The 26,334-nt window shown below is 47.3% G+C and overlaps 1 protein-coding gene across 2 annotated transcripts in view; it reads right to left on the bottom strand.

Annotated features, from left to right (window-relative positions):
- Positions 1 to 22,258, bottom strand: part of LOC137377220 (ciliary microtubule associated protein 1A-like) — a 68,395-nt gene extending 46,137 nt beyond the window's left edge. For both annotated transcript variants that reach the window (XM_068046758.1, XM_068046759.1), the window contains exons 1-2: positions 22,174 to 22,258; positions 20,323 to 20,455 (exon numbers count right to left, since the gene is read on the bottom strand). In XM_068046758.1, coding sequence (XP_067902859.1) covers positions 20,323 to 20,431 — 109 coding nt within the window. In that variant the 5' untranslated portion in view covers positions 20,432 to 20,455; positions 22,174 to 22,258. The remainder of the gene's footprint in view (positions 1 to 20,322; positions 20,456 to 22,173) is intronic.
- Positions 22,259 to 26,334: the final 4,076 nt, after the last annotated feature.

Below are 26,334 nucleotides of genomic sequence, written 5' to 3'. Positions count from 1 at the left end.
CGAAAGGATGTGATAAATGGACACTTGGATAATAATGATCTGATTGGACAGAGCCAACATGGATTTATGAATGGGATATCATGTTTGACGAACCTGTTGGAGTTTTTTGAGGATGTTCCTAACAGAATTGATAAAAGGGAGTCAGTGGAAGTGGTATACTTGGATTTTCACAACGCTCTGATAAAGTCTCCCACAGGAGGTTGGTTAGTAAAATTAAAGCACATGGGAGGTAATATACTGACATGGATTCAGGATTGGTTATCAGGCAGAAAGCAGAGGGTAGGAATAAACGGGTCATTCTCGTGTTGGCAGGCTGTGACTAGTGGGGTGCCGCAAGGATCAGTACTTGTGTCCCAGCTGTTCATAATATATATCATTGATTTGGATGTGGGGATCAAATGTAATATTTCCAAGTTCACGGATGACACAAAACTAAATGGGACTATGTGTTGTGGGGAAGATGCAAAGCGGCTTCAAGGGGATTTGGACAGACTTAGTGAGTGGGCAAGAACATGGCAGATGGAATATAATGTGGAAAAATGTGAGGTTATCCACTTTGGTAGGAGGAATAGATGTGCAGAGTATTTCTTAAATGGTAAGAGATTAGAAAGTGTAAATGTACAAAGGGACCTGGGTGTCCTCATCAATAAGTCACTGAAAGCAAACATGCAGGTGTAGCAAGCAATTAAGAAGCCTAATGGTATGTTAGTCTTTATCACAAGAGGATTTGAGTACAGGAGTAGTGAAGTCTTGCTTCAATTGCATAGAACCTTGGTTAAACCACACCTGGAGTACTGTGTGCAGTTTTGATTCCCTTACCTTAGGAAGGATATTATTGCCATAGAGGGCATGCAACGAAGGCTCACCAGACTTGTTCCCGGGATGGCGGGACTGTCCTATGAGGAGAGATTGGGGAAACTGGGCCTGTATTCTCTAAAGTTTGAAGAATGAGAGGTGATCTCATTGAAACCTACAAAATACTTAAAGGGATAGACAGGGTAGATGCAGCTAAGATGTTTCCCCTGGTTGGGGAGTCTAGAACCAGGGGACACAATTTCAAAATAAGGGGGAAGCCACTTAGGATAGAAATGAGGAGAAATTTCTTTACTCAGAGGGTTGTGAATCTTTGGAATTCTCTACCCCAGAGGGCTGTGGAAGCTCAGTCATTGAGTATGTTTAAAGCAGAGATTGACAGATTTCTAAATACAAATGACATAAAGGGATATGAGGATAGTGTGGGGAAAAGGCATTGAAGTGGATGATCAGCCATGATCATATTGAATGGTGGAGCAGGGTTGATGGGCTGAATGGCCTGATCCTGTTCCTATGTTCAGCATACCACCCACAGACACAGGGAGCTTTGGAAAGGTATCATCAGACCCTCAAAACAATGATTAGATCATACTGTCATGAATATCCCCATGATTGGAATAAAGGGCTAGACTTTCTTTTGTTTGCCACCAGGGATTCACCCAATGAGTCTACAGGTTTTGGTCCTTTTGAATTAGTTTACAGACATGAGATAAGAGATCCTGTAAAATTAATTAAAGGTTTTTAGAACAGAGGGACAAATATTCTATGCTAGATTATGTATCAGTGTTTTGGGAACGGCTCACAAGAGTCTGCAAAGTGGCTCAGGAACACCTTAAAGTGTCCCAAACAACTATAAAGAAATGGGCAGACAAGCAGGTCAAGACTCAGACATTTCAACCAGGGGATGAAGCCAGTATTAGCGAGAGGCAGCATGGTTTTGTGAAGGGGAGGTCGTGTCTCACTAATTTGATTGAGTTTTTTGAGGAAGTGACAAAGATGATTGATGAAGGAAGGGCAGTGGATGTTATCTATATGGACTTCAGTAAAGCCTTTGACAAGGTCCCTCATGGCAGACTGGTACAAAAGGTGAAGTCACACGGGATCAGGGGTGAGCTGGCAAGATGGATACAGAACTGGTTCAGTCATAGAAGACAGAGGGGAGCAGTGAAAGGGTGCTTTTCTGAATGGAGGGATGTGACTAGTGGTGTTCCACAGGGATCAGTGCTGGGACCTTTGCTGTTTGTAGTATATATAAATGATTTGGGGGGAAATGTAGCTGGTCTGATTAGTAAGTTTGCGGACGACACAAAGGTTGGTGGAGTTGCGGACAGTGATGAGGATTGTCAGGTTAATAGGGCTGTTAAGAAGGCATATGGTGTGTTAGCCTTTATTAGTAGGGGGATCGAGTTTCAGAGCCACGGGGTCATGATGCAGCTGTACAAAACTCTGGTGAGGCCGCACCTGGAGTATTGCGTGCAGTTCTGGTCACCGCATTATAGGAAGGATGTCGAAGCTTTGGAAAGGGTGCAGAGGAGATTTACTAGGATGTTGCCTGGTATGGAAGGAAGGTCTTACGAGGAAAGGCTGAGGGACTTGGGGTTGTTTTCGTTAGAGAGAAGGAGGAGGAGAGGTGACTTAATAGAGACATACAAGATAATCAGAGGGTTAGATAGGGTGGATAGTGAGAGTCTTTTTCCTCGGATGAGGATGGCAAACACGAGGGGACATAGCTTTAAGTTGAGGGGTGAAAGATATAGGACAGATGTCAGAGGTAGTTTCTTTATGCAGAGAGTAGTAGGGGCGTGGAACGCCCTGCCTGCAACAGTAGTAGACTCGCCAACTTTAAGGGCATTTAAGTGGTCATTGGATAGACATATGGATGTAAATGGAATAGTGTAGGTCAGATGATCGGCGCAACATCGAGGGCCGAAGGGCCTGTACTGCGCTGTAATATTCTAATTCTAATTCTAATTGTCAGAGGATACAGCAGGATATAGATCAGTTGGAGACTTGGGCGGAGAAATGGCAGATGGAATTTAATCCGGACAAATGTGAGGTAATGCATTTTGGAAGGTCTAATGCAGGTGGGAGGTATACAGTAAATGGCAGAACCCTTAGGAGTATTGACAGGCAGAGAGATCTGGGCGTACAGGTCCACAGGTCACTGAAAGTGGCAACGCAGGTGGATAAGGTAGTCAAGAAGGCATACGGCATGCTTGCCTTCATCGGTCGGGGCATAGAGTATAAAAATTGGCAAGTCATGCTGCAGCTGTATAGAACCTTAGTTAGGCCACACTTAGAATATTGCGTGCAATTCTGGTCGCCACACTACCAGAAGGATGTGGAGGCTTTGGAGAGGGTACAGAGGAGGTTTACCAGGATGTTGCCTGGTCTGGAGTGTATTAGCTATGAGGAGAGGTTGGATAAACTCGGATTGTTTTCACTGGAACGATGGAGGTGGAGGGGCGACATGATAGAGGTTTACAAAGTTATGAGCGGCATGGACAGAGTGGATAGTCAGAAGCTTTTTCCCAGGGTGGAAGAGTCAGTTACTAGGGGACATAGGTTTAAGGTGAGAGGGGCAAAGTTTAGAGGGGATGTGCGAGGCAAGTTCTTTACACAGAGGGTGGTGAGTGCCTGGAACTTGCTGCCGGGGGAGGTGGTGGAAACAGGCGCAATAGTGACGTTTAAGAGGCAACTTGACAAATATATGAATAGGAAGGGAATAGAGGGATACAGTCCCTGGAAGTGCAGAAGGTGTTAGTTTAGGCAGGCATCAAGATTGGCGCAGGCTTGGAGGGCCGAATGGCCTGTTCCTGTGCTGTACTGTTCTTTGTTCTTTTGTTAGTACAGGTATATCAGGTAGTAGGGACAGTGAAGGATGAAAGGGATAGTGAGGATGAGGCAGAAGGAGGCCTAGACAATTCTCAAATTGAAACTCCTACTATCAGGTTAGCTAATACTGAATTGTTAGGGAGATTGGACACTATGCTTTCATATTTAGATGCAGAATAACGAGAAGACCTAACAAGGCTACTCACAGCACTTGAAAGAGTCTGTAGGGATAAGCCAGGATGTACAACCTTTGTTACAAATGATGTGGATGTAGAAGAATCCTTTCCTATAAACAACATCCTTATCACTTAAGTCCAGAGAAACAGGCCCAGGCAAAAGCAGAAATCCAATACATATTGGAAAACCGCCTAATTGAACCCAATCAAAGCAGCTGGAGTTTCCCAATGGTATTAGTGCCTAAACCTGACGGTTCAACTGGACTCTGTACAGACTACAGAAAAGTTAATGCAGTAACAAAGGCAGACTCCGACCCAATTCCTCGCTTGGAAGACAGAGTGGGCCAGTGCCATGTTTCTTACAAAAATAGATTTGTTAAAAGGATACTGGCAAGTTCTTTTAACACTCCAAATTCAAGAAATATCGTCCTTTGTCACACCGGATGGTCTTTTCCAATGCTGAGTGATGCCATTCAGGCTCGGGGATGCCCCAGCCACTTTTCAGAGACTAGTGAACCAAGTGGTAGCCAGTGTTCCTAACTGTGTGGTTTACCTTGATAATGTTCTGGTCCACAGTGACACCTGGAAGGACCACTTGGAACTACTGGGGGCTCTATTTGGAAGGTTGCAGTCGGCTGCTTTGGTGATAAACTTCGTGGAAAAATTCAAAAACCAGAATGCGAGACTATTCCGATGGAGTTTACTATTGCAACCTTATCACTTAAAGATTATCCACATTGTGGGCAAAAATAATGTAATTACAGATGCTTTATCTGGAATCTAACTTTGTTTTAAGTTATCTGAATGCAAAGATGGTACAAAGCAGAACTGTATTAACTACAAGTAAAGAGTGAATGGGGATGTGTGAAAATGTGTTTTAAAATGTTTCCATCTTCTGTTTTTTTCACACTTTGTAATGAAACACATTTAAAAATGGCATTTCATTCCTCCAGGGGTAGAGAAGTTATGAGAGTGCTTCTATTTTTCTTATGTAAAATATGTTTTCAGGATTTATAGCTGAATTATTGACATTGATTCATCTGGAAACTTGAAGAGATGCTGACCTTTGTGGGGTTTTTTTTAAAGAAGTCACCAGAAAGTTCCTGGACTTGGCTTGTAAATGAGCCCTTACTGGAAGGCATCTGTTTTTAGATCAAATACCAGCAGGGAGCTTGTTGTTTTGACTTGGAGAAGATGTTTACAGAGAAGTGAGAGGTCAAGATTTATAGAGGTCAGGAGGTTTGACTTCTGGAATGTTTTTGTTTCACTTTGAGTTGTTACAAAAGACAGTTGGTTTTTGCCTGCCAAGAAAACTCAGCTCATCTCCATCTATCCCTTTGGAAGAAACCCTGCATATCCAGTGTGTCAGTCTCCTCTTTCCTCCTGTACTTGAAAAAACCCTGTGTATTGAATGTGTGGAAACTGAAACTCCTGTTGCTGCATTTCTGCTGTAAGGCCTATCTGCATTTCTTGGAAAGCCTACCCAAACTGATCTTCAACATCACCTGGAAAGAGCTGTTGTAGGAACATCCCAGTTCAGCTGTCTATAGGTTATTGGGACGTCAAACCAAATCAAAAGACATATTTCCATATCTTCTCGTTTTTCTTCAAGAATGAGCAAGTATTCAGCCTAAGTGGCTTTTTTGTCTTTTTTTTTGTATCAGAGCTCCAAAACTAAAATCCCTTTTCTTTTTCCAATGATCGGGTGTATGTGTATGTGTGAGTGTAAGGGAATAATATAAAAAGGGAACTTTAATATTTCAACCTTTGTGTTTATGTTTTACTTCATTATGGGTGAAGACTTGTTTAATAAACAACAAAATTATCAGTTTATTATAAAAGAAACCAGGTTGGTGTGTTTTACTCTGGGGAAAATAGAGTCTATGATTAACCAACTCGGTAAGTGATAAAATTTAAATATATGTTGTGACCTGTGGAGAATGGGACTAGAATAAACAGTGCACTCCTCCCACCTCGGTCGTAATACCAGCCTGTACCTGAAGCATCTCTTCCTTAAAGATATCCCATTGTTCCGATACAGTTTTTCCTGTCAGTCTTTGGTTCCATTTTACCCTGGCTAGATCCCTTTTCACTGCATTGAAATTAACCCTCTTCCAATCTAGTTGTTCTACCTTATATTGTTCCTTACTTTTCTGCATTATGAGTCTAAACCTTATGATATGATGATCACTTTTACCCAAGTGCTCCCCCACAGACACTTGACCCACCTCATTCCCCAGCATCAGATCCAGCAATGCCTCCTTTCTAATTGGGCTGAGAACATACTGATCAAGGAAATTCTCCTGAACACAATCTAGAAATTCCTCTCTCTCCTTTCCCTTTAATCTAACATTATCCCAATTGATATTTAGGTAATTAAAGTTCCCCAATATCACCACTCTAGTTCTGACACCGCTCTCTGATTTCCTACAGATTTGCTCCTCTATCTCTCTCACTATTTGGAGGCCTATAGAATACCCCCAGTAGTGTGATCACCCCCTTTTCGCTTCTCAACTCTAACCAAATGAATTCTGTCTTTGCCCCCTCAAGGACATCCTCCCTTTCCAACACTGCAATGTCTTCCCTAATCAGTGCTGCCACCTCACCTCCCTTTTCTCCTTCTCGATCTTTTCTGAATGCTTTATATCCTCGCATATTAAGTGCTCAGTTTTCGCCATTTTTAAGTTACATTTCTGTTATTGCTGCTACATTATATTCCCATATTGCTACTTGTGCTTGTAGCTCACCAACCTTATTCACTACATTTGTGCATTTACACACATGCATTGTAATCCTCTCTTTGCATTTCTTGTAGTCCTTCTCAGTCCACTCCCATCTAATATGGAACTACTCACCTCTCTTGTATAACACTGTCGCATTATGCACCATATTCCTCTTTTCTGTATGTACTGAGGGAGTGCTGCATTGTCGGAGGGTCAGTACTGACAGAGCGCTGCACTGTTGGGGCTCAGTACAGAGGGAGTGCCGTACTGTCGGAGGTCAATACTGAGAGAGCGCTGCACTGTTGGAGGGTCAGTACTGAGGGAGTGCTGCACTGTTGGAGGGTCAGTACTGAGGGAGTGCTGCATTGTCGGAGGGTCAGTACTGAGGGAGTGCTGCATTGTTGGAGGGTCAGTACTGAGAGAGCGCTGCACTGTTGGGGGATCAGTACAGAGGGAGTGCCGTACTGTCGGAGGTCAATACTGAGGGAGTGCTGCACTGTCGGAGGGTCAGTACTGAGGGAGTGCTGCACTGTCGGAGGGTCAGTACTGAGGGAGTGCTGCACTGTCGGAGGGTCAGTACTGAGGGAGTGCTGCATTGTTGGAGGGTCAGTACTGAGGGAGTGCTGCACTGTCGGAGGGTCAGCACTGAGGGAGTGCTGCACTGTCGGAGGGTCAGTACTGAGAGAGCGCTGCATTGTCGGAGGGGCAGTACTGAGGGATTGCTGCACTATCGGAGGGGCAGTACTGAGGGAGTGCTGCACTGTCGGAGGGGCAGTACTGAGGGAGTGCTGCACTGTCGGAGGGTCAGTACTGAGGGAGTGCTGCACTGTCAGAGGGTCAGTACTAGGGGAGCGCCCCACTGTCGGAGGGTCAGTACTGAGGGAGTGCTGCACTGTCGGAGGGTCAGTACTGAGGGAGTGCTGCACTGTCGGGGGGTCAGTACTGAGGGAGTGCTGCACTGTCAGAGGGGCAGTACTGAGGGAGTGCTGCACTGTCGGAGGGTCAGTACTAAGGGAGCGCCGCACTGTCGGAGGGTCAGTACTGAGGGAGTGCTGCACTGTCGGAGGGTCAGTACTGAGGGATTGCTGCACTATTGGAAGTGCAATCTTTTCAATGAGACGTTAAACTGAGGCACTGTCTGCCTTCTCAGATAGAAGTAAAAAGGTCCAATAGCCACTATTTGAAGAAGGACAGGGGCGTTCTCCCTAGGGTCTTGGACAATAATTATAAAGTCATAAGAACTAGGAGCAGGAGTAGGCAATTCAGCCCCTCGAGCCTGCTCCGCCATTCAATACGATCATGGCTGATCTCATCTCGGCCTCAACTCCACTTTCCTGCCCGTTCTCCATAACCCTTCAACCCATTACTAATTAAAAATCTGTCTATCTCCTCCTTAAATTTACTCAATGTCCCGGCATCCACCGCACTCTGGGGTAGTGAATTCCATGGATTCACGACCCTTTGAGAGAAGCAATTTCTCCCCATCTCTGTTTTAAATCTGCCACCCCTTATCCTAAAACTATGATCTCTCGTTCTAGATTGCCCCACAAGAGGAAACATCTTCCCTACGTCTACTTTGTCAATCCCCTTAATCATCTTATATACCTCGATTCGATCACCTCTCATTCTTCTAAACTCTAGAGAGTAAAGGCCTAAACTGCTCAATCTCTCTTCATAAGACAAACCCCTCATCTCTGGAATCAATCTAGTGAACCTCCTCTGAACTGCCTCCAATGCAACTACATCCCTCCTCAAGTAAGGGGACCAAAACTGTACACAATACTCCAGGTGCAGTCTCACTAATGCCTTGTACAGTTGCAGCAACACTTCCCTACTTTTATATTCTATTTCTTCAGCAATAAATGCCAAAATTCCATTTGCCTTCTTATTACCTGCTGCACCTGCATACTAGTTTTCTGTGATTCATGCACGAGGACACCCAGATCCCTCTGCACCGAAGCACTCTGAAGTTTCTCTCCATTTAGATAATAATTTGCCTTTCTATTCTTCCGACCAAAATGGATAACCTCACACTTATCCACATTAAACTCCATCTGCCAGATTTTGGCCCATTTATCTAACCTATCCATATTCATTTGTAAATTTCTTATTTCTTTATTGCAACTTACTATCCCACCTATTTTAGTGTCATCTGCATATTTGGCTATAGTACCTTCTATCCCTGCATCCAAGTCATTAATATAGATTGTAAATAGTTGGGGCCCGAGGACCGAACCCTGTGGCACCCCACTAGTTACATCTTGCCAATCAGAAAAAGACCCATTTATCCCGACTCTCTGTTTTCTGTTGGTTAGCCAATCCTCTATCCAAGCTAATAAGCCCTAAACCCCATGTGAACTTAAACCACAATTGAAAAGAGATGACCTGCTTATTTATTAAACTGTTGTTTGTTGCGTTAGTTGAGGGATAAATGTTGGCCAGGACATTGGGAGAATTCCATCCTGCGGTGAAAGGTGGCACCATACATCCTACCATTTAAAATCTTGTGGCTTGAATTTATTATAATTAATTTCATGTGTTTGGACTTAGATTTCTATTTAAAAAGTGAGTGTTTTGACATTATTCCAAGACAGGGTGTTCAAGCCTGCAGTGTGAAGGAATTAAACTATCAGGAGATGATCTCACTAACCAGGGAGGGAGATTGGGCTGCTTTCATCATCTTAATGATGCCCATTGTCTCAGTGCCTTTTCAATGGCAACATTACAGCTTGTGTGGGAACCGCATGGTTCTGATTTAAAGCAGTGCTATGTGTGAGAGAACCTGTCTGGATGTTGTGATAAATAAACATTCCCACAGCTAAGTGGTGGAACAATCAAGATTTCTGTTCGTGAATTCTGACACCAATCTGCAGGAACTCAGTGCTGAGCTCCTATTGTTAGCTGCTGAGGTTTAATTATCCATGCTGCAAAATGACACTTGAAACTAGATACTGTGCACAAGGAGTCCATCTTGGCCATTTGTGTGTTAGTTGGCCATAGGTAGCACGCAGACTCGACAGAGTACTTAAGTAGGAATTTGGTGAGTGAGGGAATTCTGTGCAGTGAGGGAGGAGCTGCTGTTCTGGTCTTTTACAAAACAAGAAGCAGTCCAAGTGAGGGGGCGGGAGACAGCGAGACCGGGTGAGCAACTGGTAAGTGTCTCCAGATGTTACGACCAGGTGAGCAATGTGTCTAGGGGTCTGTTACTGTCTTCACTTGGTCTTATTCTAACAGGGTTTACCTTTAAACACACTCTGTTTTGAGCTCCCCTTTGTGAATCCTTGTTCACAGTTTTCTAGTTTTAAGTCAAAGAAACCAATTCACACAGGCTTTCTCAGGTTCAAAGAAGAAAGATGAAATTTTATTAAAACTTAAACTCTATTATGGTTCACACCTACAGATATACGAGGCACCCATGCTAGCATGTACATACGATACAAACATGCAAATAGGGACAGAAAAGAGAAGAGAAGATAAGGTGGAACAGTTTGAGGTGATATCTTGTTACGGTGCTTCGAGCTCACTGTAATCCTTTTGTAAGTAGTCTTACTTTTTGTTGAGGCCCAGTAGTCTTCTTAAAACCTTGTTCATGTAGGAAACCTTTCTCTCTTTAAGTTTCACTTGTTTTCACAAGATTCAGTTCCATGGGAAGGAGATGAAGCAGGTAGGAGAGAGGTCTTTGTGCTTCAGTTCCAGGAGATAACTTTACTCCACGTGTACACGGCTTTGTCTCAAAATCTGCTTTTCCAGTTTAAAACTCCTCCAGTTGGCCAGCAGGTGGTCACGTGACCGACTGATTTGACCAGGTCTCTTCTGCGTGTATAATGTGTGCCTCAGTCTTGGCAGGTGGGGAGTTTGCCTGATACAGATAATAGTCTAGAAAGTAAAGGCATGGCAGGGAACCTCAGTTCCATGCAATGCACATCCTGTGCCATGTGGGGTCCTGGATGCTACATGTGGCCTGGACAAACACATGTACAGGAACAGTCGCCAGCTGGAGCAGCTTGAGCTCCGGGTTTCTGAGTTTGAACAGCGGCTCGAGTCACTACTGGGCATCCACGAGGCTGAGGTCCTCATGGATAGCATGCTACTAGAGGTGGTCACCCCGCTGGCAGACAGGGAATGGGTGAACGCCAGACGGACAGGGAGGACCAGGCAGGAAGGGCAGGGATCCCATGAGACCATCTTGCTCTCCAGTCAGTATTGAGCTCTGAAGACTGCTGAGAGTGATGGTTCCTCTGGGGAGTGCAGGCAGAGCCAGGTCCATGGCACCATGGGTGGCTTAACTGCATGGGGGGAGGGGGGGAGGAGATAAAGTGGAAGAGCAATAGTGGTAGGGGATTCTATAGCGAGGAGAACAGACAGGTGCTTCTCCGGCTGTAGCCATGACTCCAGGATGGTGTGTTGTCTCTCTGGTGCCAGGATCAGGGATGTTACTGAGTGGCTGCAGGACATTCTGAGGGAGGTGGGTGAACAGCCAGAGGTTGTGGTCCATATCGGCACCAATTACATAGGCAGAAAGAGGGATGAGGTCCTAAAGGCAGAGCCAGGAGAGAGATTGAAAAGCAGGACCTCAAAGGTAGTAATCTCTGGATTACTCCCAGTGCCACGTGCTAATGAGTACAGAAATAGGAAGTTACAGCTGGTGAATATGTGAATGGAGAGATGGTGCAGGAGGGAGGACTTTAGATTCCTGAGGCATTTGGACTGCTTCTGGGGGAGGTGGCTCCTGTATAAGCTGGAACGGTTGCACCTCAACAGGACTAGGACCAACATCCACACAGGGGGTTTTGCTCGTGCTGTTGGGGAGGGTTTAAACTAGCTTGGCAGGGGGATGGGAACCTGAGAGTAGATTCAGAAAGGAGAGAAGAAAAGTTGGAAATGGAAGGCAGAAAATTAGTAAGCGTGTTTGGAAGTGTAAGGGGACACTGGGGATATGGGGATATGTGGATTATGGGATACTTACAGTAACTTGGGTCCCTGAAACTTGAGAAAAGTTTGCCTGCTAGACACATGAATCATATGAATAATCTAATCAGAAGGTAACGAGACCAGGAGAGAGACACCCGAATCATATGAATAACCTCAGCAGGAGGTTGACAAGGTGAATAATATAATGAAGGCAGGATGAGATTGGGGAAGACAGTAGACGGGAGATGATGTAATTAAAAAAACAGCTCCTGTAACTGTATAAAATAACTGCTCAAACATTGGACTAGTCGAATCCCTATGATCATTCGTGAGAGCAGGACTTCTCCTTGCATGCTCGGAATAAAGATCGCTCGGTTGAACGACACATCCGAACTCTCGAGGCGTTTTTGGGTACCGGGGCATGCCCTCACCCCTTACAGAAGGCAGAGGAAACAAAGGCTATAAAATAGACAAGAAGGGAGTTTGGCTGTACTAAAGGGCAGATACCTCAGTGCAAGAAATCTGGGGAATAAGGCAGATGAGCTGAAAGCACAGATTGATACATGGGAGTATGATATTATAGCTATTACTGAGACATGGCTGAAAAAAGAGTCATAGAGTTGTACAGCAGAGAAACACGCCCTTCGGCCCACCGCGTCCATGCCGACCATAATGCCTGTCTATACTAATCCCACCTGCCTGCATTAATTCCATATCCCTCTATGCCTTGCTCATTCAAGTACCTGTCCAGATGCCTCTTAAATGTCGCTACTGTTCCTGACTCCACCACCTCCTCAGGCAGCTCATTCCGGATACCCACTATTCTTTGTGTGCAAAATACCCCTTTGATCCCCTTTAAACCTCCTCCCTCTCATCTTAAATCTATGCCCACTAGTTTTAGTCACCCCTACCATGGGAAACAGACTCTGGCTATCTACCCTATCTATGCCTCTCATAATTTTATATACCTCCATCATGTCCCCTCTCAGCCTCCTTCGCTCCAGGGAAAACAGACCCAGTCTATCCAATCTCTCTTTATAACTCAAGCCCTCCAAACCAGGCAACATCCTTGTGAATCTTTTCTGCACCCTCTCTAGCTTAATCACATCTTTCCTGTAGTGCGGCGACCAGAACTGCACACAGTACTCCAAATGCAGCCAAACCAACGTTATGTACAACTGTAACATGACGTCCCAACTATTGTACTCAATTCCTCGGCCGATGAAGGCAAGCATGCCAATAACCATGCTTATTCACCACCCTGTCTACCTGTGTTGCCACTTTCAGAAAACAATGTACTTGCACGCCATGGTCTCTCTGCTCAACAACACTCCCCAGGGCCCTGCCATTCACTGTATATGTCCTGCCCTGGTTTAACATCCCAAAATGCATCACTTCACACTTGTCTGCGTTAAGTTCCATTTGCCAATCCCTTGCCCACTTTCCCAGTTGATCTATATCCTGTTGTAACCTTAGACAACCTTCTTCACTGTCCACTATACCACCAATTTTGGTGTTATCTGCAAACTTACTAATCGTGCCCCCTACATTCACATCCAAATCATTAATATATATGACAAACAACAGAGGGCCCAGCACAGATCCCTGCGGCACACCACTGGTCACCGGCCTCCAAACTGAAAAACAACCCTCCACTACCACCCTCTGCCTCCCATCACCAAGCCAATTTTGTATCCAATTTGCTAGCTCACCCTGGATCCCATGTGTTCGAACCTTCTGGACCAGCCTACCATGCGGGGCCTTGTCAAAGGCCTTGCTAAAGTCCATGTAGACAACGTCCATCGCCCTGCCCTCGCCAATCCTCTTGGTCACCTCCTCAAAAAACTCAATCAAATTCAAGACATGATTTCCCACGCACAAAGCCATGCTGACTATCCCTAATCAGACCTTGCCTTTCCAGATGCATATAAATCCTGTCTCTCAGAATCCCTTCCAATAACTTTCCCACCACTGATGTAAGGTTCACCGGCTTGTAGTTCCCTGGCTTATCCCTGCTGTCCTTCTTAAATAAAGGCACAACATTAGCTATCCCCCAGCGTTCCGGTACCTCACCCGTGGCTAACGATGATACAAAAATCTCTGCCAGGGCCCCAGCAATCCCCTCCCTTGCTTCCCATAGCATCCTAGGATACACCTGGTCAGGCCCTGGGGATTTATCCACCTTAATGCACTTCAAAACCTCCAACACCTCCTCCTTTGTAATGTTGATATGCTCCAGGATATCGCTGTTCCCTCCCTTGAACTCATGAGCTTCCATGACCTTCTCCACGGTAAATACAGACGAGAAGTATTCATTTAAGACCTCACCCATTTCCCGTGGCTCCACACATAGATTGTCACACTGATCCTTAAGGGACCTACTCTCTCCCTAGCTACCCTTTTACTCTTAATATAGTTATAGAATCTTTTAGGATTCTCCTTTATCTTATCTGCCAGGGAAATCTCATGGCCTGTTTTCGCCCTCCTAATTTCCTTCTTAAATGTACTCCTACATCCCCTATACTCCTCGAGGGACTCGCTTGATCCCAGCTGCCTATACCTGACATATGCCTCCTTCTTTGTCCTGACCAGACCCTCAATATCCCTTGTCAACCAAGGTTCCCTAAACTTGCCAGCCTTGCCCTTCCATCTAACAGGAACATGCCGGCCCTGAACTCTTCCTTTCTCACGTTTAAAAGCCGACGTCCCTTTACCTGTAAACAGCCTCTCCCATTCAACTTTTGAGAGTTCCTGTCTGATGCCATCGAAATTAGCCTTCCCCCAATTTAGGATTTCAACCTGAGGACCAGTCCTATCCTTTTCCATAACTATCTTGAAGCTAATAGAGTTATGGTGACTGGTCCCAAAGTGCTCCCCCACTGACACATCAACCACCTGCCCATCCTCATTTCCGAAGAGGAGGTCGAGTGTAACCCCTTCTCTAGTAGTGCCATCCACATACTGCTTCAGAAAACTATCCTGGACACACTTAACAAACTCTTCCCCATCTGATCCTTTCGCACTAAGGCAGTCCCTGTCAATATTAGGAAAGTTAAAATCAGCTACTATTACAACTCTATAATTCCTACACCTATCTGTGATTTCCCTACATATGTGCTCCTCCACTTCCCTCTGACTATTGGGGGGCCTATAGTATAATCCCATCAAATTGATCACCCCTTTCTCATTTCTAAGTTCTACCCATATGGCCTCGCTGGACGTTCCCCCCGGGATATCCTCTCTAAGTACTGCTGTGATGTCCTCCCTAATCAATAGTGCAACTCCCCCTCCTCTCTTACCTCCACCTCGTCACGCCGGAAGCATCGGTACCCCAGAACATTGAGCTGCCAGTCCTGCCCATCCCTCAACCACGTTTCCGTAATAGCTATAATATCACAATTCCATGAACCAATCCATGCTCAGAGTTCATCTGCCTTACCTGTAAGGCTTCCTGCATTAAAGTAAATGCAGTTTAGCCTACCAGACCTTCCACACTCCCTGTCCTGCCCCTGCCCGGCCTGCCTACTGGACTTGCTTGCTTTAACATCTACATTTGCCTCAACTATCTCATCGGAAAGACTACTACTTTGGGTCCCACCCCACTGCAAGACTAGTTTAAACCCTCCCGAGTAGTACCAGCAAACCTCCCCGCAGGGATATTGGTCCTCTTCCAGTTGAGATGCAACCCAAAATGCCAGAAATGGCAGCTCAATATTCCTGATTACAGGGTTTCCAGATGGGATAGAGAGGGGGATATAAAAGGAGGGGGGGGGGGGCGGTTGCAATACTGATTATAGAAACAATTATAGCTGTGAGATGATATAGTAGAAGGATCATCAAATGAGGCCACATGGGTTGAACTGAAGAACAAAAAAGGAACAATCACAATACTGGGAGTGTCCTATAGACCCCCAAACAGTCAGAGGGAGATAGAAGAGCAAATATGTGGCAAATCTCTGAGAAGTGCAAAATCAATAGGAAAATAATAGTGGCGGATTTCAACTATCCTAATATTAACTGGGATAGAATTAGTGTGAAGGACACAGAGGGAGCGGAATTCTTAAAATGCATTCAGGAGAACTTTTTGAGCCAGTATGTAGCAAGCCCAACAAGAGAGGAGGTGATTCTGGACTTTGTTTTCGGGAATGAAGCTGGGTAGGTGGGAGGGGTATCAGACGGGGAGCACTTTGGTGCAACTGATCATAATTCAGTTAGATTTAGGGTAGTTATAGAAAAGGACAAAGATAGACCAGGAATAAAAGTTCTCAATTGGGGGAACGTTAATTTTCCATAGCTGGGATGTGATTTCACTAAAATGGACTGGAAACAGCTACTTCCGATCAGGTAAATCAGTGGCAGATCAGTGGGGGGACATTCAAGGAAGAGACAGTGAGGGTTCAGTGCAAGTATGTTCCCTTAAAGAAAAAAGGTGGGACTGACAAATCCAGAGCCTCCTGGATGTTCAGGGGCTTAAAGGAGAGGATAAAAGAAAAAAAGGGAAGCTTATAACAGATACTGAGGGCTCAATACACGGAACACAAAAGTCCGAGTGTATCAGGCCTGTGTCCTCAGTACCTTGCTCTACGGCAGCGAGGCCTGGACAACGTATGCCAGCCAAGAGCGACGTCTCAATTCATTCCATCTTCGCTGCCTTCGGAGAATACTTGGCATCAGGTGGCAGGACTATATCTCCAACACAGAAGTCCTTGAAGCGGCCAACATCCCCAGCTTATACACACTACTGAGTCAGCGGCGCTTGAGATGGCTTGGCCATGTGAGCCGCATGGAAGATGGCAGGATCCCCAAAGACACATTGTACAGCGAGCTCGCCACTGGTATCAGACCCACCGGCCGTCCATGTCTCCGTTATAAAGACGTCTGCAAACGCGACATGAAATCGTGTGACATTGATCACAAGTCGTGGGAGTCAGTTGCCAGCATTCGCCAGAGCTGGCGGGCAGCCATAAAGACAGGGCTAAATTGTGGCGAGTCGAAGAGACTTAGTAGTTGGCAGGAAAAAAGACAGAGGCGCAAGGGGAGAGCCAACTGTGCAACAGCCCCAACAAACAAATTTCTCTGCAGCACCTGTGGAAGAGCCTGTCACTCCAGAATTGGCCTTTATAGCCACTCCAGGCGCTGCTTCACAAACCACTGACCACCTCCAGGCGCGTATCCATTGTCTCTCGAGATAAGGAGGCCCAAAAGAATACTGCAGAAACCCTAGAGGAGTATAAAAAGTGTATGGAAGAAATTAAAAAGGAAATTGGCAAGTAAAACCAAGGAAAACCCAAAAATATTTTTTATAAATACATAAAGAGTAAGAGAATAACCAAAGAAAGAGTAGGGCCCATTAGGGACCGTAAGGGTAACTTGTGCGTGGAGGCTGAGGAAGTTGGTATGGTTCTTAAAGAATATTTTGCATCTGTTTTCACAAAGGTGAGGGACGATACAGACGCTGTAATCAGGGAAGGGTGTGAAATATTAGATGAAATTAACATAGTGAGAGAGGAAGTATTAAGGGGGTTAACATCTTTGAAAGTGGATAAATCCCAGGCCTAGTTGAAATGTATCCTAGGCTGTTAAGGGAAGCAAAAGAAGAAATAGCAGAGGCTCTGGCCTTCATTTTCCAATCCTCTCTGGCTACAGGTGTGGTGCCAGGACTGGAGGACAGCTAATGTTGTATCATTGTTTAAAAAGGGAGAAAGCCCAACAAGGGAACATTCACTACTGAATCTAGCAATGGGGAATGCACCAGTGCAGATACGAGAACTAAAAGTAGGGGAACATCTAGGTAAGAGTGACCATAGTATAATACACTTTAAGATGACAATAGAGATTTATGAGGATGTTGCCTGGATTGGAGAATTTTAGTTATGAGGAAAGATTGGATAGGCTAGAGTTGTTTTCTTTGGAACAGAGTCCCAATTGAAGTGCATCAAATTATGAGGGATCTAGATAATGTGGATAGGAAGGCCCTATTCCCCTTGGTTGAGGATCAATAACCAGGGGGCATAGTTTTAGGGTAAGAGGTAGGATGTTTGGAGGAGATTCGAAGAGTAATTGTTTTACCCAGAGGGTGGTGGGGATCTGGAACTCACTGCCTGAAAGGGTGGTAGAGGCAGAAACATTCAACACATTTGAAAAGTACTTGGATATGCACTTAAAGTGTCGTAACCTACAAGGTGTTACAAACTCAGTGAGACTCTTAATGTTAAAATATGAGATATGAACCCCCAAACCAATTTCAAGAATTACACAACAAGATTTCACATTTTAAGACTTTTATTATAACAACTAGTTGAAAAGAAATCCCAATTAACTAAATCGTACTTTGTAAGTAGCTGATACTCCAAATTACAAAGAAGGGTATTTTCTTTACTTATTAAAACGGCACAGTGGCGCAGTGGTTAGCACCGCAGCCTCACAGCTCCAGCGACCCGGGTTCAATTCTGGGTGCTGCCTGTGTGGAGTTTGCAAGTTCTCCCTGTGCCTGCGTGGGTTTCCTCCCACAGCCAAAAGACTTGCAGGTTGATAGGTAAATTGGCCATTATAAATTGCCCCTAGTATAGGTAGGTGGTAGGAGAATATAGGGACAGGTGAGGATGTGGTAGGAATATGGGATTAGTGTAGGATTAGTATAAATGGGTGGTTAATGGTCGGCACGGACTCGGTGGGCCGAAGGGCCTGTTTCAGTGCTGTATCTCTAAATCTTAAATCTAAAACAGTTGAAAACTTCACACCACACTTATATGTTACACTGCCCTTCTTGATGGTGAAATCTTTGTGGTTAAAAGTCCCAAAGTCCTCCCCATTGCAATGGGTTGGATCTCCCAGACCTTTCTCAAAATCAATGTCCTCTTTGCTCACTTCCCCGAGCACTTTTGACCTGAGCGCCTGTGAATAAGGCGATTCCTGGTGGTCCTGTTAGTCATCTACTTCTTTTCAAGCTTCAACTTTCAAAACTGGTTCAAGTCTTTGCAGCCTTTCACTGTCTCAGGCTTCCGAGAGCATGTGTTCCCTCTTTCTCTCCCGAGGCTGCCACTGCTGGTTGTCTTCCTTTCTCACAGTCTGTCTGCCTTCAGAAAATCTGTTAAATTTATCTGGAATCAAAAGTCAATAGTTCATTGTCCTTTTCAATGTGCAAAGTCCACAAGTCTGGTTTCAGCAGAGCCACCTGGGTTTTTCATTGTTTCCAGGTGTTAGCAGCTGCCATGCACATTAACATCTTCAGAATCACTGACTCCTTGTTTACAATCTGAAAGTCTGGGAGGGTGAAACCCATTGTTCTTCACGTTTTATATCCCTGCAATCTCTGCTTTTCAAGTAAAGTCTTTGATCTGTGTTCTCTGTTGTCCTGGTAAACAAGATCCCTGCCTTTAAGCAGAGTTGGTGTGAGGTCACCTGACTTCTGACTCCCTCTTAAACATTTAAAAATCACAGTTTTTAAAACACAATCATGTTGCAAAGTACAGCGTTCATAACAAGGACTAAGGACCAAGAGTTGAAACGTAGGATTAGACTGGATGGATACTTGTCAGCTCATGCAAACATGATGGGCCGAATTGGCCTCCTTCTGTGTTGTACATTTCTATGATTCTATGAGTTCTAATTATACACTAATGAATCAGTTTTAAATCTGCTGGAGGAATCCAGAGGAGGCCATTGTTGACAAGTTTCATTGTACATTAATCAGTGTGCTTCAGTGACTGGCATTGAGATCTCCGAGTCACAAACCTTGTTCCTCGCACCAGAGCACGTAAACATGGCTGGCACTGCAATGCTGGAGCACGAGATGAATAAAAAGTAAGGAGTTCTCCCTGTGCCTTGGCCAACATTCTTCCCTCAATCATCACCAAAAACAGAGAGAAACAACAACTTGCATCTATATAGTGCCTGTAATGCAGTAAAACATTCCAAGGCGCTTAACAGGAAAAGCAGACAAAATTTGACACTGAGCCACATAAGGAGACATTAGGACAGATGACCAAATACTTGGTCCAACAGTTAGGTTTTAGGCAGTGTCTTAAAGGAGGAAAGCGAAAGGTAGAGAGGTGGAGAGGTTTAGGGAGGGAAGGGAAATCGACATTTATTTCATTTCTGCTTATGGGATCTTACTGTGCACTACGTGTTGTATTTTCCTATCAAACACTGAGTGCACTTTGAGGCTGTCTGAGAATGGAATAAGCATTCAATAAATGCAAATGGTTTCTTCAGTTTATAATGTGTGAGCTACTCCAAATTCACCATAGCCAGGAGCTTGGCGACCTCTGGGTATGTGCTGTCTTCAGACTGGTACACCATACAAAAACATAAAAAACATTCTCCAGTAAGATGCTGACTCTTATTTCCACTCATAAAAAGTTTACATTAATTTCCGACTCAGCTCATCTCTGCTTTTGTTTCTCTCTCTCCCTGAGTCCTCAGGAACCTCAAACCAGCGTTCATTATTGACTCTAAACAGTGAGTGCTAGCGTGCTGTTGAACCTGGGTGTGCTCTCAACCGACGTACTCACAACTGTAGCCAGGGTGACTGGCTGGACTCAGCAGTAGCAAAGGTCCAGCTTTCATTTCTCTCCCTTCCTTGGACACCGTTTAACTGTAGCACCTACATTGTTGCCTTTGCTGAGGTGCCGATTTTCTGAAATAAAGCTGGGGACAGCACTGCTGCCTGGAGGCTGTGTACTGGAGGCTGTGTACTGGAGGCGGTATACTGGAGGTGGTGTACTGGAGGTGGTGTACTGGAGGTGGTGTACTGGAGGTGGTGTACTGGAGACGGTATACTGGAGGCGGTGTACTGGAGGTGGTGTACTGGAGGTGGTGTACTGGAGGTGGTGAACTGGAGGTGGTGTGCTTTCAGCACCTACCTGTGGAGCCAGGGAGTCCGTACTTGGGGCCGGGGCTGCTGTAATAAGCTGCAATCGGTCCTCTTGGACGGTGCGGTCTCCAGCTTCCGACCCACTCCCCACTGCTCATCACTGCAGCTTAAAGTAGCAGGACCTTCACGAGAGAAACACTTCATCGTCAATCCAACAAAGTCACACTTTTCACACAGGCTGTAACAAAATACAGGGAAACAGAGCCAGACTACAGAAGACAAACTTATTGCAATGTGATATCTGCCGATCAGATTGTCAGAGAATGAGATCTCCGCTATCAGGGCTGGGTTAACCCAACATTCGACAGGCAGTGGGTGAGAGGGAGAGGGGCAATGGGGGTGAACAGAGGCAGTGGGTAGGACGGGGCAGTCGTGAGGGGGGACAAGGGCAGTGGGGGGGGGGGGAGGGGGCAATGGAGCGGGGACAGGGGCAGTGGGGGGGGGGAGGGGGCAATGCAGCGGGGACAGGGGCAGTCGGGGGGCGGGGCAGTGTGGGGGGGAAGAGAGGTATTGCGGGGGGAACAGGGGAGTGGAGTGGGGAAGAGCAGCAGTCAAGGGGGGACAGGGACAGTGGGGGCAGGAAGAGGAGCATTCGGGGGGGGCAGTCTGGGGGGGGAGAAGAGGGACAGTCTGGGGGGGGGGAGAAGTCGGGGGGAGGGGGGAGAAGTCGGGGGGAGGGGGGAGAAGTCGGGGGGAGGGGAGGAGAAGTCGGGGGGAGGGGGGAGGAAGAGGAGAAGTCGGGGGGAGGGGGGAGAAAAGGAGAGGTCGGGGGGAGGGGGGGAGAGGTCGGGGGGAGGGGGGGAGAGGTCGGGGGGAGGGGGGGAGAGGTTGGGGGGAGGGGGGAGAAGTCGGGGGGAGGGGGGAGGAAGAGGAGAGGTCGGGGGGAGAAAAGGAGAGGTCGGGGGGAGGGGGGAGGAAGAGGAGAAGTCGGGGGGAGGGGGGAGAAAAGGAGAGGTCGGGGGGAGGGGGGGAGAGGTCGGGGGGAGGGGGGGGAGAGGTCGGGGGGAGGGGGGGGAGAGGTCGGGGGGAGGGGGGGGAGAGGTCGGGGGGAGGGGGGGAGAAGTCGGGGGGAGGGGGGAGGAAGAGGAGAAGTCGGGGGGAGGGGGGAGGAAGAGGAGAAGTCGGGGGGAGGGGGGAGAAAAGGAGAGGTCGGGGGGAGGGGGGGAGAGGTTGGGGGGAGGGGGGGGAGAGGTTGGGGGGAGGGGGGGGAGAAGTCGGGGGGAGGGGGGAGAAGTCGGGGGGAGGGGGGAGGGGGGAGAAGTCGGGGGGAGGGGGGAGGAAGAGGAGAGGTCGGGGGGAGAAAAGGAGAGGTCGGGGGGAGGGGGGGAGAGGTCGGGGGGAGGGGGGGAGAATTCGGGGGGAGGGGGGAGAAGTCGGGGGGAGGGGGGAGAAGTCGGGGGGAGGGGGGGAGAAGTCGGGGGGAGGGGGGGAGAAGTCGGGGGGAGGGGGGGAGAGGTCGGGGGGAGGGGGGAGGAAGAGGAGAGGGAGGGGGGAGGAAGAGGAGAGGGAGGGGGGAGGGGGGGAGAGGGAGGGGGGAGGAAGAGGAGAGGTCGGGGGGAGGGGGGAGGAAGAGGAGAGGGAGGGGGGAGGGGGGGAGAGGTCGGGGGGAGGGGGGAGGAAGAGGAGAGGGAGGGGGGAGGAAGAGGAGAGGGAGGGGGGAGGAAGAGGAGAGAGAGGGGGGAGGGGGGGGTCGGGGGGAGGGGGGGGGAGGGGGGGGGAGGTCGGGGGGAGAGAGAGGGGAGGGGGGAGGGGAGGGGGGAGGGGGGGGGAGGTCGGGGGGGGGAGGGGGGGAGGGGGGAGGGGAGGGGAGGGGGGAGGGGAGGGGGGTGGTGGTACTTACGGACTCAGTGGCGGCTCTGTGCAGGTTCCGAGTCCCGGGAGTTTGTGTCGCGTCTCCAAGTTGGGAGTCAAATCCAACAAACAAACTCTCCGCCCACTTCCCATCTCCATGGAGACTGTACACACTCCCCATAGCAATCCACTCCACTCCGGAATGCAGCACTGGCCCCGGGACTTACTCCGGATCGGCGCCGGGATGAGCCTTCGTGATTCCGATATATTTTCAGCGGGTGAGCCGATGCCTCCAATATCTTAGAATCTTTCAGCATCGGACGAGGCCATTCACCCATCGTACCTGGGCCAGCCCGCTGAAAAAACTATCCAATTTGCCCCACTCACCTGCTCTTTTCCAATAGTCCTGAAAATTTCTCTTTTTCAAGTATTTATCTAATCCAAAGGTTACTATAGAATCTGCTTCCAACACCTTCCAATTCCAAGGCAGAGGGACATAACAGGTTAGCGGCTCAAAGTATTCATTTAGTATCTCCGCCTCAATGATGTGGGAGTCCAGCACATCAGTGTCAAAGATAAGGCTGAAGCATTTGCAACAACCTTCAGCCAGAAGTGTTGAGTTGATGATCCATCTCGGCCTCCTCCTGAAGTCCCCAGCATCACAGATGCTAGACTTCAGCTAATTCGATTCACTCCGCATGATATCATAAATGGCTGAGTGCACAGGATACAATAAAGTGTATGAGTCCTGACAACATCCCGGTTCTAGTACTGAAGACCTGTGCTCCAGAACTTGCCGCGCCCCGAGCCAAGCTGTTCCAGTCTCGCTACAACACTGGCATCTACCCTGCAATGTGGAAAATTGCCCAGGTATGTCCTGTACACAAAAAGCAGGACAAGTCCAACACGGCCAATTACCGCCCCATCAACCTACTCTCAATCATCAGAATGTGCTGGAAGTTGTTGTCGACAGTCCTCACTTCTGACCTTATGATTGAAGGAAGGTCATTGATGAAGCAGCTGAAGATGGTTGGGCCTCGGACACTACCCTGAGGAACTCCTGCAGTGATGTCCTGGAGCTCAGATGATTGACCTCCAACAACCACAACCATCTTCCTTTGTGCTAGGTATGACTCCAATCAACGGAGAGTTTACCCCCTGAACCCCATTGACTCCAGTTTTTATTTTTTTTTATTTATTTAGAGATACAGCACTGAAACAGGCCCTTCGGCCCACTGAGTCTGTGCCGACCAACAACCACCCATTTATACTAATCCTACATTAATCCCATATTTTCTACCACATCCCCACCATTCTCCTACCACCTACCTACACTAGGGGCAATTTACAATGGCCAATTTACCTATCAACCTGCAAGTCTTTTGGAGGTGGGAAGAAACCGGAGCACCCGGTGGAAACCCACGCACACACAGGGAGAACTTGCAAACTCCGCACAGGCAGTACCCAGAACTGAACCCGGGTCGCAGGAGCTGTGAGGCTGTGGTGCTAACCACTGCGCCACTGTGCCGCCCACTAGGGCTAGGGCTCCTAGATGCCATACTCAGTCAAATGCTGCTTTGATGTCAAGGGCAGTCACTCTCACCTCACCTCTTGAGTTCAGCTCTTTTGTCCATGTTTGAACCAAGGCTGTAATGAGGTCAGGAGCTGAGTGGCCCTGGAGGAACCCAAACTGAGCGTCATTGAGCAGGTTATTGCTAAGCCAGTGCCGCTTGATAGCACTGTTGATGACACCTTCCATCACTTCACTGATGCTGGGGCGGTAATTAGCCGGGTTGGACTTGTCCTGCTTTTTGTGTACAGGACATATCTGGGCAATTTTACACATTTCTGGGTAGATGCCAGTGTTGTAGCTGTACTGGAACAGCTTGGCTAAGGGCGCGGCAAGTTCTGGAGCACAGGTCTTCAGTACTATTGCCGGAATATTGTCAGGGCCCATAGCCTTTGCAGTATCCAGTGCCTTCAGTCGTTTCTTGATATCACCTGGAGTGAATCGAATTGGCTGAAGTCTGGCATCTATGATGCTGGGGACTTCAGGAGGAGGCCAGGATGGATCATCAACTTGGCACTTCTGGCTGAAGATTGTTGAAAATGCTTCAGCCTTATCTTTCGCACTGATGTGCTGGGCTCCCCCATCATTGAGGATGGAGATATTTGTGGAGCCACCTCCTCCAGTTAGTTGTTTAATTGTCCACCACGATTCATGACTGGATGTGGCAGGACTGCAGAGCTTAGATCTGATCCATTGGTTATGGGATCACTTAGCTCTGTCTATTGCATGCTGCTTCCGCAGTTTGGCACGCATGTAGTCCTGGGTTGTAGCTTCACCAGGTTGACACCTCATTTTGAGGTATGCCTGGTGCTGCTCCTGGCATGCCCTCCTGCACTCTTCATTGAGCCAGGGTTGGTCTCCTGGCTTGATGGTAATGGTAGAGTGGGGGATATGCCGGGCCATGAGGTTACAGATTGTGGTTGAGTACAATTCTGCTGCTGCTGATGGCCCACAGCGCCTCATGGATGCCCAGTTTTGCATTGCTAGATCTGTTCGAAATCTATCCCATTCAGCACGGTGGTAGTGCCATACAACACAAAGGAGGGTATCCTCGATGTGAAGGCGGGACTTTGTCTCCACAAGCACTGTGCAGTGGTCACTCCCACCAATACTGTCATGGACAGATGCATCTGTGGCAGGCAGATTGGTGAGGATGAGGTCAAGTATATTTTTCCTTCTTATTGGTTCCGTCACCACCTGCCGCATACCCAGTCTAGCAGCGATGTCCTTTAGGACTCGGCCAGCCCGGTCAGTGGTGGTGCTACTGAGGCACTCTTGGTGATGGACATTGAAGTCCCCCACCCAGAGTACATTCTGTGCCCTTGCCACCCTCAGTGTTTCCTCCAAGTTGTGTTCAACATGGAGGAGTACTGACGCATCAGCTGAGGGAGGGCAGTAGGTGGTAATCAGCAGGAGGTTTCCTTGTCCATGTTCGACTTGATGCCATGAGACTTCATGGGGTCTTGAGTCAATGTTGAGGACTCCCAGAGCAACTCCCTCCCGACTGTATACCACTGTGCTGCCATCTCTGCCCAGCCGGTGGGACAGGACATACCCGGGGATGGTGATGGCAGTGTCTGGGACATTGTCTGTAAGGTATGATTCCGTGAGTATGACTATGTCAGGCTGTTGCTTGACTAGTCTGTGGGACAGCTCTCCTAACTTTGGCACAAGCCCCCAGATGTTAGTAAGGAGGACTTTGCAGGGTTGGGTTTGCTGTTGTCGTTTCCGGTGCCTAGATCGATGCTGGGTGGTCCATCCGGTTTCATTCTTTATTGACTTCAAAGCAGTTAGATACAACTGAGTGGCTTGCTGGGACATTTTGGAGGGAATTTAAGAGTCAACGATTCACATGTAGGCCAGACCAGGTAATGACAGCAGATATCCATCTGTAAAGGGCATTAGTGAACCAGATTGGTTTTGACAACAATTGACAATGGTTTAATTAGACTAGCTTTTAATTCCAGATTTATTAATTGAATTCAGATTCCACCTTCTGCTGTGGTGGGATTCGAACCCATATCCCCAGAGAAATACCCTGGGTCTCTGCTCCAGTGACAATACCACTACGCCATCACCTCCCCATAAAATGTAATAGGTTTTGAGCAGGTGAAAGGTGGGAGGGGTGAAGAAGAACAAAAGGGAAGGTCTGTGATAGGGCGGAGGGCAGGAGAGATTAAATGACAAAAGGTTTCACGGTGCCAGGCCTAAGGGAATGGTAATGGATCAAGTTAAGAAAGGAAAGATGTTTCTGGATGATGTTTGAATGGCAGGACAGCAGCTGTCTGTGATGTGCTTGGGACTGGAGTGAGGTTTATCCAAGTTCAGTATAAAATCTGTGAGGCAGTGATTGAGAGAGAGACTGCAGCAAACTGCTGAACACAAAGGGTCTTCTTTCTGCTGTAACTTTCATTCTCCATTTGATCGCATTGGTGTTCTACAGAAACCTCTAGAGGACATAGTGTACAATGCAATTGCAATTTCAAAACACTACAACACTACACCGACCAAACAGAAAGTAAAGGGATTAAGAAACAAGTGGGGAAAAAAATGAACGAACAAAAAAAAACACAAAAAATGGGGGCAGAGGTTATGTTGTAAAATTATTGAATCAATGTTGAGTCTAGAAGGCTGCAAAGT

Source organism: Heterodontus francisci, chromosome 14 (assembly GCF_036365525.1).
Source record: "Heterodontus francisci isolate sHetFra1 chromosome 14, sHetFra1.hap1, whole genome shotgun sequence".
NCBI lineage: Eukaryota > Metazoa > Chordata > Chondrichthyes > Heterodontiformes > Heterodontidae > Heterodontus > Heterodontus francisci.
Note: the sequence above shows the minus strand (reverse complement) of the source record. Positions and strands in the feature narration are given on the sequence as shown.